This window comes from Aotus nancymaae, unplaced genomic scaffold, assembly GCF_030222135.1.
Source record: "Aotus nancymaae isolate 86718 unplaced genomic scaffold, 86718_ANA_hifiasm-v0.15.2.pri h1tg000016l, whole genome shotgun sequence".
NCBI lineage: Eukaryota > Metazoa > Chordata > Mammalia > Primates > Aotidae > Aotus > Aotus nancymaae.
In genome coordinates this window covers 42,705,446-42,720,620 of record NW_026988428.1, presented here as the reverse complement: position 1 = coordinate 42,720,620, position 15,175 = coordinate 42,705,446, and the positions used below count along the sequence as shown (strand labels likewise).

The window sequence follows — 15,175 nt, the reverse complement described above, 5'->3', positions numbered from 1 at the left end:
AAAATGTCTGACTGGAGATTGATTAGACATGGAGTAGAGGGAGAAAAAAAAATCAGTAGCACATTCATAATGAGCAAGAGCTTAGAATAAGATTTGGCACATAATGAACATCCAATAGATGTTAGGGATTATTATTTGATTTTCATATTTAATATACAATGTGTTAAAATATACACAAATTACATATAAATTCAACTTTTTAGTACAAAATTATGAAAGGATTTCCTGTAACTTTGTTCCTGAAATTCTTTGGCTGATCATCTCACTGAAATTACATTTGGTTATAATTTTATGATAATCATTTTGCATACTCAGAAATTCTTACAAAAAGAGAAGTCTAAATTACAGTTTATTTCCAGATATCATGAAAATTTTATGAATACTAATTTAACAATTAATGAAGTTGACTTAATATTATATTTTGTAGGCATTTCATTAAACATTTATCAATGCTAGTTTTATGGTTTTGCTTTTTGGGCTTTGGAAGATATCATTTGTTTTCAGTGTTCAAATATTTTCAAAGGACCTTTAAAAAGCTACTAGGACCTAAGCTCTGTGTCTGTCATGCCTAATTAATACAATGAATCTAAAATGGTGAACAACTGAGAAAGAATAGCGTGAAACCAGAGTTATAATACATAGGATTCTGTGAAATAGAGAAAACTTGGAGAAAATGGCATAATGTGATGTGATTTTTTTGGAATTCTTATTCGTTGATTCCCAGGCTCTCTCAGACTTGAAATGGGGAGTTTAACAAATGTCATCATAGTTTAATAAACACCACTTACCCATTTCATCTTATTTATCTATAAATGAGGGTTTATGAAAGATACACTTTGTTGTACTGTTTAAGATGAAAATCACTGCATATTAATGATCATCCTCTGGAAGTACTGAGTTTTCAAAATGACAGCAAACATTACCTCCTTAGAATGGCATCTTTTAGCTTGAAAGGACACTAAAAATCACATAAGTGAAAAAGGAGAAATGGCTTGCCCAAGATCATTTAGCAGCTACTGGCAGCACCAAGGGAGTCACTTCCACAAACATGTTGAATAGTTCTTTCCGGTGTTGGCAGCTCTGAGGGACAACTGAGTGCTACTCAGGGACTGCAGCCTTGATTCTCCATATCAGCTCATATGGCATTCAAAGGTTTCAAACTCTGGTCCCATATGTAAAGGTGAAGTCCTTAGAAATCACTGTGAAAAGGGAAGCCTCATACATCATTGGTGGGAATGCAAATTAGTATAGTCATTCTAGAGAACAGTATTAAGGTTCCTCAAAATCTAAAAGAAGTTCCTTATGATCTGGCAATTTCACTACTGGGTATGAACCCAGAAGAAAGGAAATCAATATATCAAAGAGATGTCTGCAGTCTCATGTTTATTGCCGCACTATTCACAATAGCCAAAATACCGAATCAACCCAAGTGCCCATCGATGGATAAAGAAATTGTGGTAATTAAAGCAGACCAGGTTTCACAGCATACATAATCCCACAAATTACATCTTTAATACATTTACTTTTAACTGAGTTGCACTAAAAGTTTGTGTGTCCAGACATAGCCTCAAAAATATGTCCATACTACATTAAAGTATTGAAATAACTATAGATGGACACTTTTTAAATGTGAATTTTCATGGTAGAATAAATACTTTTTGTTTTTGTTGTTTCATAAATATTTTTCCTTTAATATATTGCAGGTTAAAATATTTAAATTTTCTACAGAAAAGTATACTTATTAACAGAAAAAAAAGAGAGACCTTCGATGCTGGACTGTATTGCTGGAATACAGTGCAGAAAAGTATTCATCAGTGGTATCCCACACCATTTCCTAAATCGTAAGTCTTACTTTTTGTTACTTTAATTTTTAAAAATGCATTTTTAAAGTGATATTTTGACATTTCCCTTTTTGCCTGCCCCAAGTATGAAAGAGGTGGACGTGCATAACATAGGACAGGTAGCCGAGTGTCTCTCACTTGCCACGTTTCAATTAGGATGACACTGATTTATTAGTATTTGAATAAATTTTATCTCCATTGGGAAATACATGAGAGAAAGTATTATAAATATAAACTCATAGAGACAAACACCGTGATAAAATATTTCCCCCCACACTTAAGATTCACTGAAAGTCAATTTTATCAATGCCTAAGTTATTTTCTTATTTAAAGCCAGCTAGAAATGTTGACTTTATATAGTTGTAAGAAATTCCCTGTGTTCTTGTGATCAAATAATGTCAAGCTGTCAAAATCTTCATGATTTCAAGTACTTATTAAAAAGACTAAGTATACATTATTAATAAATGCATGGATGCACAGAGAATTCATATGAGCAGATGTAATAATTCTGGAAGAATGAGGTATGTGATCATGAGGCCCTACATGGAGACCCTGTCATTCTGGTTTAGAATTGCTGTATTTTTTCTCTCCTCTATTCTGACATACCTTCAATTATCTACAAGCTGTGGCAGACTGATGACAAGTGTCAACCAACTTGCTCCCACATAAGCCCTGTTATCAGAGACACCAGTAAGTAAAAATTAGTCCAAGAGAAGAAGAAATTACATTTATTTTTTAGTTCATACATATTATTTTATTGTCAAACCTCCCATTACAAGAAATTCATTCAAAAGAATATTTCTCCAGGAAACAATGACCATTTAGACTGGCTAAGAAATATATTAACCCGGCTGGGCACAGTGGCTCACACCTGTAATCCCAGCACTTTGGGAGGCAGAGGCAGGCGGATCACCTGAGGTAAGGTGTACGAGACCAGCCTGACTAACATGGTGAAACCCCATCTTTACTAAAAATAAAAAAATTAGCGAGGTGTGGTGGCACACACCTGTAGTCCCAGCTACTCAGGAGACTGAGGCAGGAGAATCACTTGAGCTGGGAGGTGGAGGTTGTGGTGACTCAAGATCCTACCACTGCACTCCAGCCTAGGTGATGGAGTGAGACTCTGTCTCAAAAGAAAAGAAAAGGAATACATTAACCTCCTCTGAGTTGAATATTTAACAATGAAAATAGGTTCACATATTAGATTTTGCTGCATCACCTTGGATAAAAAATTCCAGCAACTTTCCTGAGCTTCTGGATCATTTTAAATGAAGAGTATTTTGAAACTTCAAGGCAGGTTGTTTTAAAAAGGGTTGGGGTGTGTTGTGAAGATGGTTAATGAGTGCAAAAATATAGTTAGATGAATGAATATAATCTAGTATTTGATAGCACAACAGGGTGGACTAGAGTCAGCAGTAATTTATTGTACATTTTAAATTAATAAAAGAATAGAATTGGAATGTTTCTAAGACAAACAAATGATAAATGCTTGAGGTGACTGATATCCAATTCACCCTGATATCACATTGTATGCCTGTATCAAAACAGCTTGTGTATCCCATAAGTATATATACCTACTAGGTACAGATGAAAATTAAAAATAAAATAAAAACAAATTAGCAAACAAAAAATACAGCTACCATTTGTAACCACTTTAATGTACGAATCAGGATTTTCTCAATATTGTGAAACCAAATAATACAGAAATCATTTTGATGCTACAGTTGATATATGGTTACAACTACCTTCTCTAATATACCTTTAAAATTTTTGTGTTAATCAAAGTAATTACATTGTTCTTATTAACCGATTTATAATAAGCATATTATATGAATTTGAACTAAAAATTCACCTTTGTATAAAAAACTTTAATCTGATTTCAATACTGGAGTTTCATATAAGAATGCCATAAAAAATAAATTCCTTTGAACACTACCAGTATAAATAAAGGACAAGTGAAATTCTAAAACAGAAATATTGCAGGTGGGAAGGACTGATAATACTCCGTATTTTAAGGTCTGAAGTAGAGTGATGAAGAGGTATGGGAAATTTCCTAAAGAACACTGATAATATTCTCATTTTGAAACAAGAAGTGGAAAAACACACTAAATTTATGTTTGTATACAATGTGTTTAGCTTCAAAAAGTAGCTGACAGATGAAACTTGGTGTTCATATGCAAAAAAGAGATTGAACTAAAAATTAGTTAGACCCTATGGTTCTCTGAACTAGTCTTAGGAGAAAATCAACCAAAAATAAGTACCAGAATCATAACTGCAGAAAATTTGCTGGAGGTAGGGTTGTAAAAATTTTTTTTAACATTTTGTCAAATTTACTTCCTCTTTTTTCTTTTTAAATATTTTTTAATTGTCACCTAATATTTGCACATAAGTATGGGGCAAAGTATGATGTTTTGAAACCTGCATACGTTGCGTAATAATCCCATCAGGGCATGTAGCATATCCATCACCTCAGACATTTATCATTTCTTTGCAATGAAAACATTCAAAATCATCTCTTCTAGCTATTTTAAAATATACAATACAATATTGTTAATCATTGTCATGCTGCTGTGAAATAGAATACAAGAACTTATCTCTTGTTTTTGTTGTCTGTATTCCAGTTATTTCCAGACAGATCATGTGCTCTTGATCCTCAAAACCTTTCAACTTCTCCATTTAACTGCAATATTCTTCTCTGCTCTTCTCTTGCCAAAGTTCACCACTCAAAGCTCCATTCAAAAGTTACCTCTTCAGAGAGCCTTTCTCAGTTCCTCCAGGCACAATTAACCTCTATTACAGTCCTATCATTTGCATTGTAATTATTTGTTTTGAAAATCTATCACCCCATGATACTAATGATTCTCAAGGGCAGTAACTGTGTATTATTCGTTTTTGTAGTCCAGCAACTATTACAGAACCGAGCACATGCATAATCAATGCTGGATTCATATTTGTTGAATGAATGAGCTTAAACACACACACCACATGCACATCCACATATATGTTCTGCTCATATTAATAATATACTGTGCTATCTCCAGTAGTTTATTTCAGCATCTGCAAAAGGGCTTAATCTCTTCTGAATAGCATTTTTAAAAAACTATACAAATTTTTTTTTAAGAAAAAATGTCTATTATTTATTACACTGAACAACTCTGACCACCAGAGACGAATGGGGGCGGGAGAGAAGAACATCTTGCTTCTCAATAAACTCTCCTTCCTTGTTTTAACATTTTTGAGGATTCTTTCCCAACCTATTACATCTATATTATAATGGTTACAAATTTTCCAACTCTGCCACTCCTTCCAGTGCATTATTTTTATTATCTTCATTAAAGGTGGAAAAAAAAATAAATCCCTACTTGTAGTAACAAAACAATGTTGGAAACTGTCTTTAAATCAGGACAAGTGAAAAACAGATCTGCTCCCAGACTCACAGGATTATAAATTTAGGAAGTACACACACAAAAAAATAAAAATTAATTATACTCAATAAGATACATTAAATATGTACAGCTTTTTGTATGTCAATTACACCTAAGTAAGTAGTTTTAAAAAAAGTATGTTCCAACCCACACCACCAACTAATAAAGAAAAAACAAATGAGTAATGCAAAAGAAAAATCACACGTTTCGTTTCACTCCTACTTTGAGTTAAGAACACTAATAATAATTTGCATGCAGTGAATATGGTTCCCTAAATACAACAGATGAATTATTTTCTATACATATTTATTTATGGAGAATTGGTTAATAAACACATTTTAAGTTCAATATATTATGTATTTCTGAGTGGGGAAGCAATCTTAAACATTTTAAACACCAGAAATATACAAAACTTTAAGTGAAATAATACAATGTGCCTTATGTTTTGATTCTGTAGTCACACCGTAAAAGTCTCAGATTAAGAGAACTCTGAAAAACATTGTTTTGAATATTAAGAACCATGTTTTGGGGGAGGGAGAGAATTAGCAGCCTTTCTTTGCATTAAAATACTTTTTATGAAATGTTTTATGAAATTGCAATTGGAATGAAGCAGCTCCTAAAGTCGTCAGTGTTCAGAGGAGGAAAAATTGAGCACAGGAGCAAACTACTGTTTTACTCAACTCCTTCCAATGCTTAGCTAAAGAAGTTCTCACTTAAAAGAGCTGCTGAAAGCAGGCACAGTGGCTCATGCGCGTAATCCCAGCATTTTGGCAGGCTGAGGTGGGTGGATCACTAGAGGCCAGGAGTTTGAAACCAGCCTGGCCAACAAGGTGAAACCCCATCTCTACTAAAAATAAAAAAATAGGCGGGTATGGTGGCAGGCGCCTGTAACCCCAGCTACCCGGGAGGCTGAGGCAGGAGAATCACTTGAGCCCAGGAGGCGGAGTTTGCACCAAACTGAGATTACACCACTGCACACCAGCCTGACAACAGAGCGAGATACTGTCTCAAAAAATAAATAAATAAAACAAAACAGAACAAAGCAAAACAGCTGCTGAAGTCTTTTCTATTTTATAAAAGTAGTATGAGTAAGTTTTTCTACATATTAACTACAATTTATGGTAATTTGTGAAATGTTTTTCCATTTTTAAATGTTAAGAGTCTATCATATCTCTACTCACAAAGCAACAGGCACTGCTAGGGGTCTTAGGCTAAGATCTGCCACCTCAGCAGGCTGCATGGCCCGTAAGCAGGTGTGGAGAGGACCAAGTTCACCTGTCAGCAGCATCACAGAATCCGACTCCCAGCCTTTCTGCCATTAATTACCATAGATATGGCCTTTTTCCTGATATTCTATTTCCATTAGGAATAGAATTAGGCTTTTTATTAAGACCTTGTTCCTGTGAACACATTTGGGGCACAACATATTGTCTTCAAGGTGCACGGGTGGAAAACTGGAGGCAGGAAGCAGGAAGAGTGCACTCACTCTCCCATCTTGCTTTTCTGGAACCCAGGCTTGACCAGCATGAAACTGCAGGTGCACCCAACCATCTGTGTCTGCAGGGAGACTTTTCCCATGGACCACACACCACCTGACACCACTGGCTTCTTGTGGAAATTCCACTGCCTCTGGTATCCTTGCCCTGGCTGAAATTCTTGCCCAGGAGGCCAGCACAGTCTCTGGGGCAGAAGTTGTCACTACAGAAGATGGCTGATGATTAGCAGCTCGGGCACGTACCTCCCAGTGAAAGCGCAAAGAACGAGAGGACGCCACACTTTCAGACGAATATTAGTTGCTCACGGACCACGAGATTCCCAGTGGAGGAGCTCCACGGGTCGCCAGGGCGACTCTTGTGGCCGGCGTGGCGGTTTTGCTGGTGCCTTAGCACGCCAGTTCTTGGTGCAGAGTCCGGATATTCCCGGGCAGAAAAGCACCATCAATCTTAACACCGCTCTTTTGGCCGGCTCAGTGGATTGCTCAGATTTCGGCGCAGGGAATCAACAAGTTGGACGTCAGAGACCCAGTTAGAAAGTCGGTAATTATAAAGACGACAGACGGACAAATATATAATGAAGGGAAGAAACCAGCGTAAAAAGGTAGAGAATACTCAAAATCAGAATGCCTCTCCCTCTACAGGGGATTGCAATTCCTCATCAGTAACGGAACAAGGCTTAATAGATTACACCGGTATTCCAATAACAGAAGCAGGTTTCCAAACGTGGGTGATAAGAAACTTCTGTGAATTAAAAGAACTTATTCTAACCCAATGCAAAGAAACTAAGAACCTTGAAAAAAGGTTTAACGAAATGTTAACGAGAATGGACAATTTAGAGAAGAATATAAGTGAATTGATGGAGCTGAAAAACACAACACGAGAACTTCGCGAAGCATGCACAAGTTTAAACAGTCGAATTGATCAAGCGGAAGGAAGGATATCAGAAGTCGAGGACCAGCTCAGTGAAATGAAACGAGAAGACAAGAATGCAGAAAAAAGGATGAAAAGGAATGAGCAAAGTCTCCAGGAAATATGGGACTATGTGAAAAGACCTAATTTACGTTTGATAGGTGTACCTGAATGTGATGAAGAGAATGAATCCAAGTTGGAAAATACTCTTCAGGATATCATTCAGGAAAATTTTCCCAACCTGGCAAGGCAGGGTAATATTCAACTCCAGGTAATACAGAGAACACCACAAAGATATTCTTCAAGAAGACCAACCCCAAGGCACATAATTGCCAGATTTATTAGGGTTGAAATGAAGGAGAAAATACTAAGGGCAGCTAGAGAGAAAGTTCAGGTTACCCATAAAGGGAAACCTATCAGACTCACAGCAGATCTCTCAGCAGAAACCCTACAAGCCAGAAAAGAGTGGGGACCAATATTTAACATCCTTAAAGAAAAGAACTTTCAACCCAGAATTTCCTATCCAGCCAAACTAAGCTTTATGTGCGAAGGAAAAATTAAATCTTTTGCGAACAAACAAGTACTTAGAGAGTTCACCACCACCAGGCCTGCTTTACAAGAGCTTCTGAAAGAAGCACTATACATATAAAGGAACAACCAATATCAGCCTTTCCAAAAATATATCAAAAAGCAAAGAACTTTAACACAATAAAAAATTCACATCAACTAATGGGCAAAACAGCCAGCTAGCATCAAATGCTGGTATTAAACTTACATATATTTTAATTGGATAAAAAGCCAAAACCCATCGGTATGCTGCATCCGGGCCCATCTTACATGAAACAATACACAAAGACTCAGAGAGAAGGAGGAAGATTTACCAATTGAACAGAGAGTAAAAATAAACTAATAAACAAAAAGCAGCAGATGCAATTCTCACCTCTGATAAAGTAGACTTTAAAGCAACAAAGATCAAAAGAGGCGAGGAATGACATTACATAATGGCAAAAGGATCAATGCAACAAGAAGAGCTAACGATTCTATAGATCAACGAGATAGAAAATTAACAAGGATATTCAGAACTTGAACTCAGACCCGGAACAAGTAAACTTAATAAATATTTATAGTACTCTCCACTTCAAATACACAAAACATACATTACCACCTCACACCTATTCCAAAGGTGACTATATAATTGGAAGTAAATCACTCCTCAGTAATCGCATAGCATTTCATAGGTTTAAATTAAATATTGGTTGGCTGTTTGTTTGTTATCTTCTTCCCTTACTCCTTCCTGATTACATCATTAAGTATAATTATCAGTATAAAAGAGGTTTTCAATACCCATTACTAAATTGCATTCCAGCCTGGGCAAGAAAGCAATACTCCCATTCTCTCTCCCTCTTTCTTTTCCTTCTCCCTCCTCCCCATTCTCTCTCTCTCTTTCTCTTCCTTTTTTCTCCTTCCTATTCTCTCTCTCTCTTTCTAAAAAAAAAAAAAAAAAAAAAAAAAAAAAAAAGAAGTTGTCACTACAACTGTATTAACTCCCTCAAGGAGAGCAGTGGGCCCTTCCAGAGCAGGCAGCCCCTCAGCAGGGGGAAGGGCCACTTGAGGAGGCTGTGTTCCAGAACTCTGTAGGCATGCTTTCCCTTTTTCCACCTTTAATTTATTTTGCAATGGCTTCTGGATTTTGGCCTCTTTTGCTGTGCTAGGGAAATCCTTTTGGTTTGGGTAAGCAAAGGCACACAGGCGCTTATATGCATCCAGTTTCTGGCCTCTGGTGCTCAGCTTTAATTGCTGACACCAGGCCCGCACGATGTCCTGGTGAATCAGATTATCAGGTGGCAGTTTAGAGAGTAAGGGAGGGATTGATATCTTCTTCTGAGGTCTGGGGTTATCATAGTCTGCCTTCTGCTTAGAGCAGAGCACTTTGTCACCTTTGACAGATACTTTTCCTTTGTTTCCCCCCTTCGCTGATGTTCCCGGCAAAGCAATCGTGTTTGGTTGATTAGAAGCCCGCTGATCCTCTTCCCTCGCCTTCTCTGTGGAGGTCCACTCCTTGCCTTTTACCTTCTCCATATTCGGACAGGAAGCGGAACTTGGCCAGATGCTTCCAAAATGGCCCCTGGCCCAAGATTGCTGTTTGCCTATATAAATATTTTTTAAAAGAAGGGGGAAAGGTACTTTAGAGGAAAACTTGAATCTCTAAAGATATATATAATGATGCCAACAGTAATCACGAATTTGATAAATAACATTTGGGTACTAGGTACTGACACGCAAGGTCTCTCTTGTATATTATAAAATACACTCTCAGCTCTTTACACTGTAGCCAATTAATATTGTTTATGATTAAAATATGATGGTGATAGTAATGATAAGGCTGAAGATATTTATTCCATTCAAGAAGTGACCCCAATAATTAATTAAGGCAAGATTAAATAAAACTAATACAAAGAAGGCCACTATATAAGAAGCTGTTTTAAAGTCCAAAGGAGTCCCCATTTTAACAGTTAATGTCGTTAAAAGAAATTATTCAAAATAAATAGTGCCATCCAACAAGGGCTCTTCAAGTTCACAAAACATTTACTTTTTGTAGATGCATCAGTTATTTGTCTCTGAGTTCAATGTATCAGTTATTTTGATCTAATATGGGTTCATTTCCCATTACCATGTAGTTGTTCCCATTTGAAATACCCTACACCAGTTGGTTTACAAATTTTTTAATAATAAAAATAAAAATACGAACCACCTCTCAAGAAATATTTACACATTACTAAAACCATGCACTGAAAATAGAACTCAAACTTGGAACTGAGAAAGTGATGACAAAGAATGCTCTTAATACTTCTCTCTTCCCTGAAATCTGCAGAGCATTCTTACTAGCTACTTGAATACAAAGAAGCTGAGAACTAGCCCAGCTTCATCTCTTTAATTTGCAGACTAGGAGCTTGGTATCTAGCAATGATTTTAACAATATACCATTGCAAATAAACAATGTGAAACGTTTACAAGTTAAAAAATATTACAATGCATCTTCTCTCTCCTTTTTCTCTCTTTCTTTCCTTCCCTATTTCCTTCCTCTAGGGCTGAAAGAACTCTAACCATCTTTAGCCTTGCTTGTTTCAGTAAGGACGCTTCTAAATTTTTCCTTGATACATGTAAGTAAAAAAAAAAAAAAAAAAAAATAGCTTTACCAGTTGTGTTGCCCGCCCAAACTACTTCATTGTCACAGTCCAGGGATGCCAGTGGTGAAGGCTCACCAGCAACTGCCAACACCCTTGAAATATCAATACAGTAAACTAGTAGGCATCAAAGGGATTCCTAAATAACACCAAGGACAGTTTTATTACTCATAAAGTAGAAAATCCACACAGAAGAGAAGCTGTCCTGGCTTTACTGTTTATTGGCCAGGTGGAACTGATTAAGAATGTGAGAATCTGTGGTAGGAATAATCATGGGCTTCTTGTGTTTAACACAAAAAAGGGTTTCACATAACTCAGCAATGGCAGGGCATTAGCGCTCCACACTTGGAGCTATTTATACTCCGAACCAGGCTAGACAGGCTGGCTCAGAGGAAATAATATTAAGGAAGAGTATAGAAGACAGAAAAGCTATTCTCAAAACCACAAATAAAGTACAGCAGATTACAATTCCTTTGCAAATGAAAGTAAGGATTACCCCAAGTGAATTCAGTACAGGCAACATTAAAATGGATGGGTAGCTCATAACCAGGTCTGGTTTCATTTGAAGTTCTCTTTACCAAGAAGGCCAAAAATTGCATTCCCTGCAGGAGATATTTTCTTGTCTTTAGGATGCTTTACCAGATGTTGAAGTGGGAAAAGATGCTACTGGAGAACAGTCTGAAGAAGTTTGATCAGGGAGAGAGGCATTTTTTCTTTAATCCTCATGTGGATAAAAATAGTCTTGTTTAAGAAAATCATAAAGTAGAAGAGTCCAGAGATATATAATAGATTGCCTGGATTTGTGGTATGAATATTCTCTACGTTGCAAAAGATTGTGATGCAGCTTTGCTTTGAATGTGTTCCTAATACATTCTACAAATGGTTTTATATTCAAAAATTACATTCATTTATGTTTCCATGGCTATTCATTTTGTAATCTAGAAAGACTATTGAAGATTATGCCAAAAAATCTATAATTACATGTATCGTATGAAAATAAAACTATAGAATACAAAAAATTACAATAAGCGTTCCAGAAAACTTGATAGGTTTTCATAGAACAAGAAAATCAATATATGAAGAAAATAAGATTTAGATTTAGGTAGAAGTTTGCTTTTAATGAAATCATTCAGCCTATATGAGATAAAAACTCTTGCCAAATATTTTTATACCTCTAGTTTTCAAAACTCTGTTAATTTCAAATGTTATTCCATTAAAAACTTTAAACCTTACTTCATTAATTATAAACAATTATCAAAGGGAATAAACTTTATCTTAAATATATGAAATATTAATTTAGTTTTTTTTTTTTTTTAAAGTAGCTCTCTTACTGAAGGAAATAACAGTAAAACTCTAAGGAAGGGAAATATGAACACATAACAGAAAAGCACACATGTTTATAAATCATGCATCAGTTATCAACAACATAAATATGGAAACTTAGCAACTAAAATTAGTTTAGAATCAGATTACATTACTATGGCATATATTGTGCCAAAAGAAAAATTAGAAGTCAAATCTAACCGTATCAGTGTGCATGAGAAACCATTCTTTCACAGTACATCTGTGATTACTTAGAGTATAATTCTTTGTGATTCTGAGTATCAAAAGATCATCCAAAACTATAAGCAAAGCAAGAAACCTTTCAAGCATTTGGAATATTCTCCATGATGAATCCAAAGTCTGCCTTAATATTTAGAGTGCATTTCATAATATCTAAATTTTGTTCCATTTAAATACTAGAAGTAACTCATTTAATTCAATAATCACTTTCAATTTAAAGGACTAGAACATTCTTGGAAAGAAGTACCCTTCTGCTCCCTTTATATTATTTATCAACCATTTGCATACAGAGGATGAGGTGTGATATCATGCAACAGCTGTCTGGTCATGCATGAAGTATGAAGAGGCACGGAAGGGGAAGAAGCACATCTTACATGGTGGCAGGCAAGGGAGAGCATGGGTCAGCACAGGAAAAACTGCCATTTATAAAACCATCGGATCTCATGGGAATTCACTCACTATCACAAGAACAGCATGAGGGAAACTTTCCCTTTTATCAATCACCTTCCATCTGGTCTATCTCTCAATATCTGGGGATTACAAGTCAAGAGGAAATTTGTATGGGGACACAAAGCATCTAACCAGGTTCAATGACAACATGATGAAGAGTTTAAAAGGTATGCCAAAATTTGAAAATAGGGTTGAAGTGGAAATAACTAGTGAGACTATTTTGTTAATGGTATTAATGTCTAGACTAATGTCTACCTCAATAAACAGATTGTTTTGTTCTGGTTTGTATTTTAAATAACTTTCTATTCAGATTTTCTCTGAGATATGTTGTCATTTGCAATTATCTTAATAAATCTACAGTTTCATTTTGAAAGTGGTATTGATTTTAGAAAGGGAAATTTCTATGACTGGCAAATGGCTTGTACATCTGCTCAGATAATGGGAAATTAGGAGGCCAAGCAGCAAACAGAAGGCAATGTCTCCTATGAGAGAACAGAATTATATTTGCTGAGTCATGGTCTAAAATGATTACAAGTCAAAACATGGACAAGTGCAGAAGAGGCACACTGGCTGCAGGGAGGAGAACATTGGGGAACTCCTAACACCTGACTACTTTGCACCCAGTGAGATCAGCCTCCTCCATCCTACCTGCCTAGCAATGAACCCATGTCCTTCCAGGATCTTCGTTTAGCAAGGCCTTGACAACCATCCTGATTCCTTTACTTCCACATGTGGACCTCTACATGCAGATTCAGTCCTGGAATGCATTGCCAGAGTGCCCTGATATGTTTTCACTCTGCTTAGAAGTATTTGAATTTCTAGAAGACCCCTACCAAACTCCTGGAGACAGTTCTATCTTTGTTGTATGTGACCTCATGCCTAACCAATTTATTCTCTACAGGGTGATCTTACAAAATGCAAATTTGATCATGTTCTGCTGTTTGGAAGATTTCAAAGAAAAAAAAAAAACTTTATTTTCCTAGTCAAAGCCTCCAACCTTGCCTTGTTAGATTGCCTTAGGTATGCTGGGCATAACCCTGACTCCCTTATCATATTACTGATTACAGTGTAATCTTATTGCTGTTGTTACATTAAGTATTATTGTCATGCTTATTATTTTCCACCTTCCTCTACTAAATGATCTATAAAGGCACTGCTTGCTCCATGCTACTTGCTTAGTACAGTGTCTATCAGATAGCCAGCACTCAAAAATAGTTGTTGAATGAATAATAAATGAAGGAAATCTATTACTCTTAGCTACTATTGTTCATTTCTGTCTTACAGAGTTATATTTTGGAAGAGGAGTATTTGCCCTGGAAAATTAAAAAACAGTATTTTTAAAACTATTTTCTTTCACATTTATATATAACGTAGATTATATATTGTATTATATGTCAACATTTACATACATTATACTTAGAAAAGCTCAGGATTGCTGAGATTTTGCCATTTGTACGTACTATGGAATCAGACCTTCCCCATCCTGGTCATTGTGGTCTCGTGAACGTGGCACAGCGCTGTAACCTTCATATGGTATCAGGAAATCTCAGCAGCTTAGGCAAATGGAGCTTCTGAGACTTCCAGAAATTACCTTTGGTGGGTAAATGTTTACATCAGTGAGGTCTTGACACCAGCAAGAAATAAAGAGTATTAGAAGAATGGTGTAAAAACACCCTTGCTTAGATCATCCTTTATCATGGTTGAAAAGTTCCAAACACCACGATGGGGCAGATGTGGAATATTATTGGCAATTGTCACCTTTGTATTTCAGCTTTCTTTTTCCTTGTTAAAACTTCAAACTGAATTTATTTCTCCTTGGGATCTTCCAAGCACTCCCATCCTAAATCCCTTTTTTTGTAGGACAAATCGATTTCCTTATGGGGCACTTAGCCAGGACAGGAAGACCTTCAGCTTTCCTCAGCTTTCTGTGTTCTTCTGATTGGTACAAACCACCCCAGTGAGCTGAATTTCCTTGACCTTTAACTTCTTTCTTCCTGGTCGCTAAATAAAATTACTTACAGATGAAGCAAGGCCAAAAAACTGAAAACATTCTGGTACTAAGATGGCTGAGTTTTCCTCCAGAGTAGCTCTGCACATTTTATTTTCTTGTCACCCATTTGATTTCTAGTCCATGATCTGGCTCAAAAGACACAAAAGGAAGCTAGGGACCTTAAGGTTAAAAATTGATTTTTCTTCCTTTAGAAAAGGAAAAAATATTATTACCTCAAAGTATTTTCTTTTTGAAAATTTGTTCACATGCATCAGCATGTGTAAACCTCAGACTTCACATCTAAAAAAAAAACAAC

General features: G+C 36.1%; 1 protein-coding gene across 1 annotated transcript; it reads right to left on the bottom strand.

Annotated features, from left to right (window-relative positions):
* Window positions 1-6,584: 6,584 nt before the first annotated feature.
* LOC105729126 (developmental pluripotency-associated protein 4-like) lies at window positions 6,585-9,750 on the bottom strand. Its single transcript, XM_064376793.1, has 2 exons — window positions 9,205-9,750; window positions 6,585-6,977 (listed from the first exon to the last, which is right to left on the bottom strand). The coding sequence occupies exons 1-2, from the start codon at window positions 9,748-9,750 to the stop codon at window positions 6,585-6,587; spliced, it is 939 nt and encodes a 312-aa protein (XP_064232863.1).
* Between the last annotated feature and the right edge of the window lie 5,425 nt (window positions 9,751-15,175).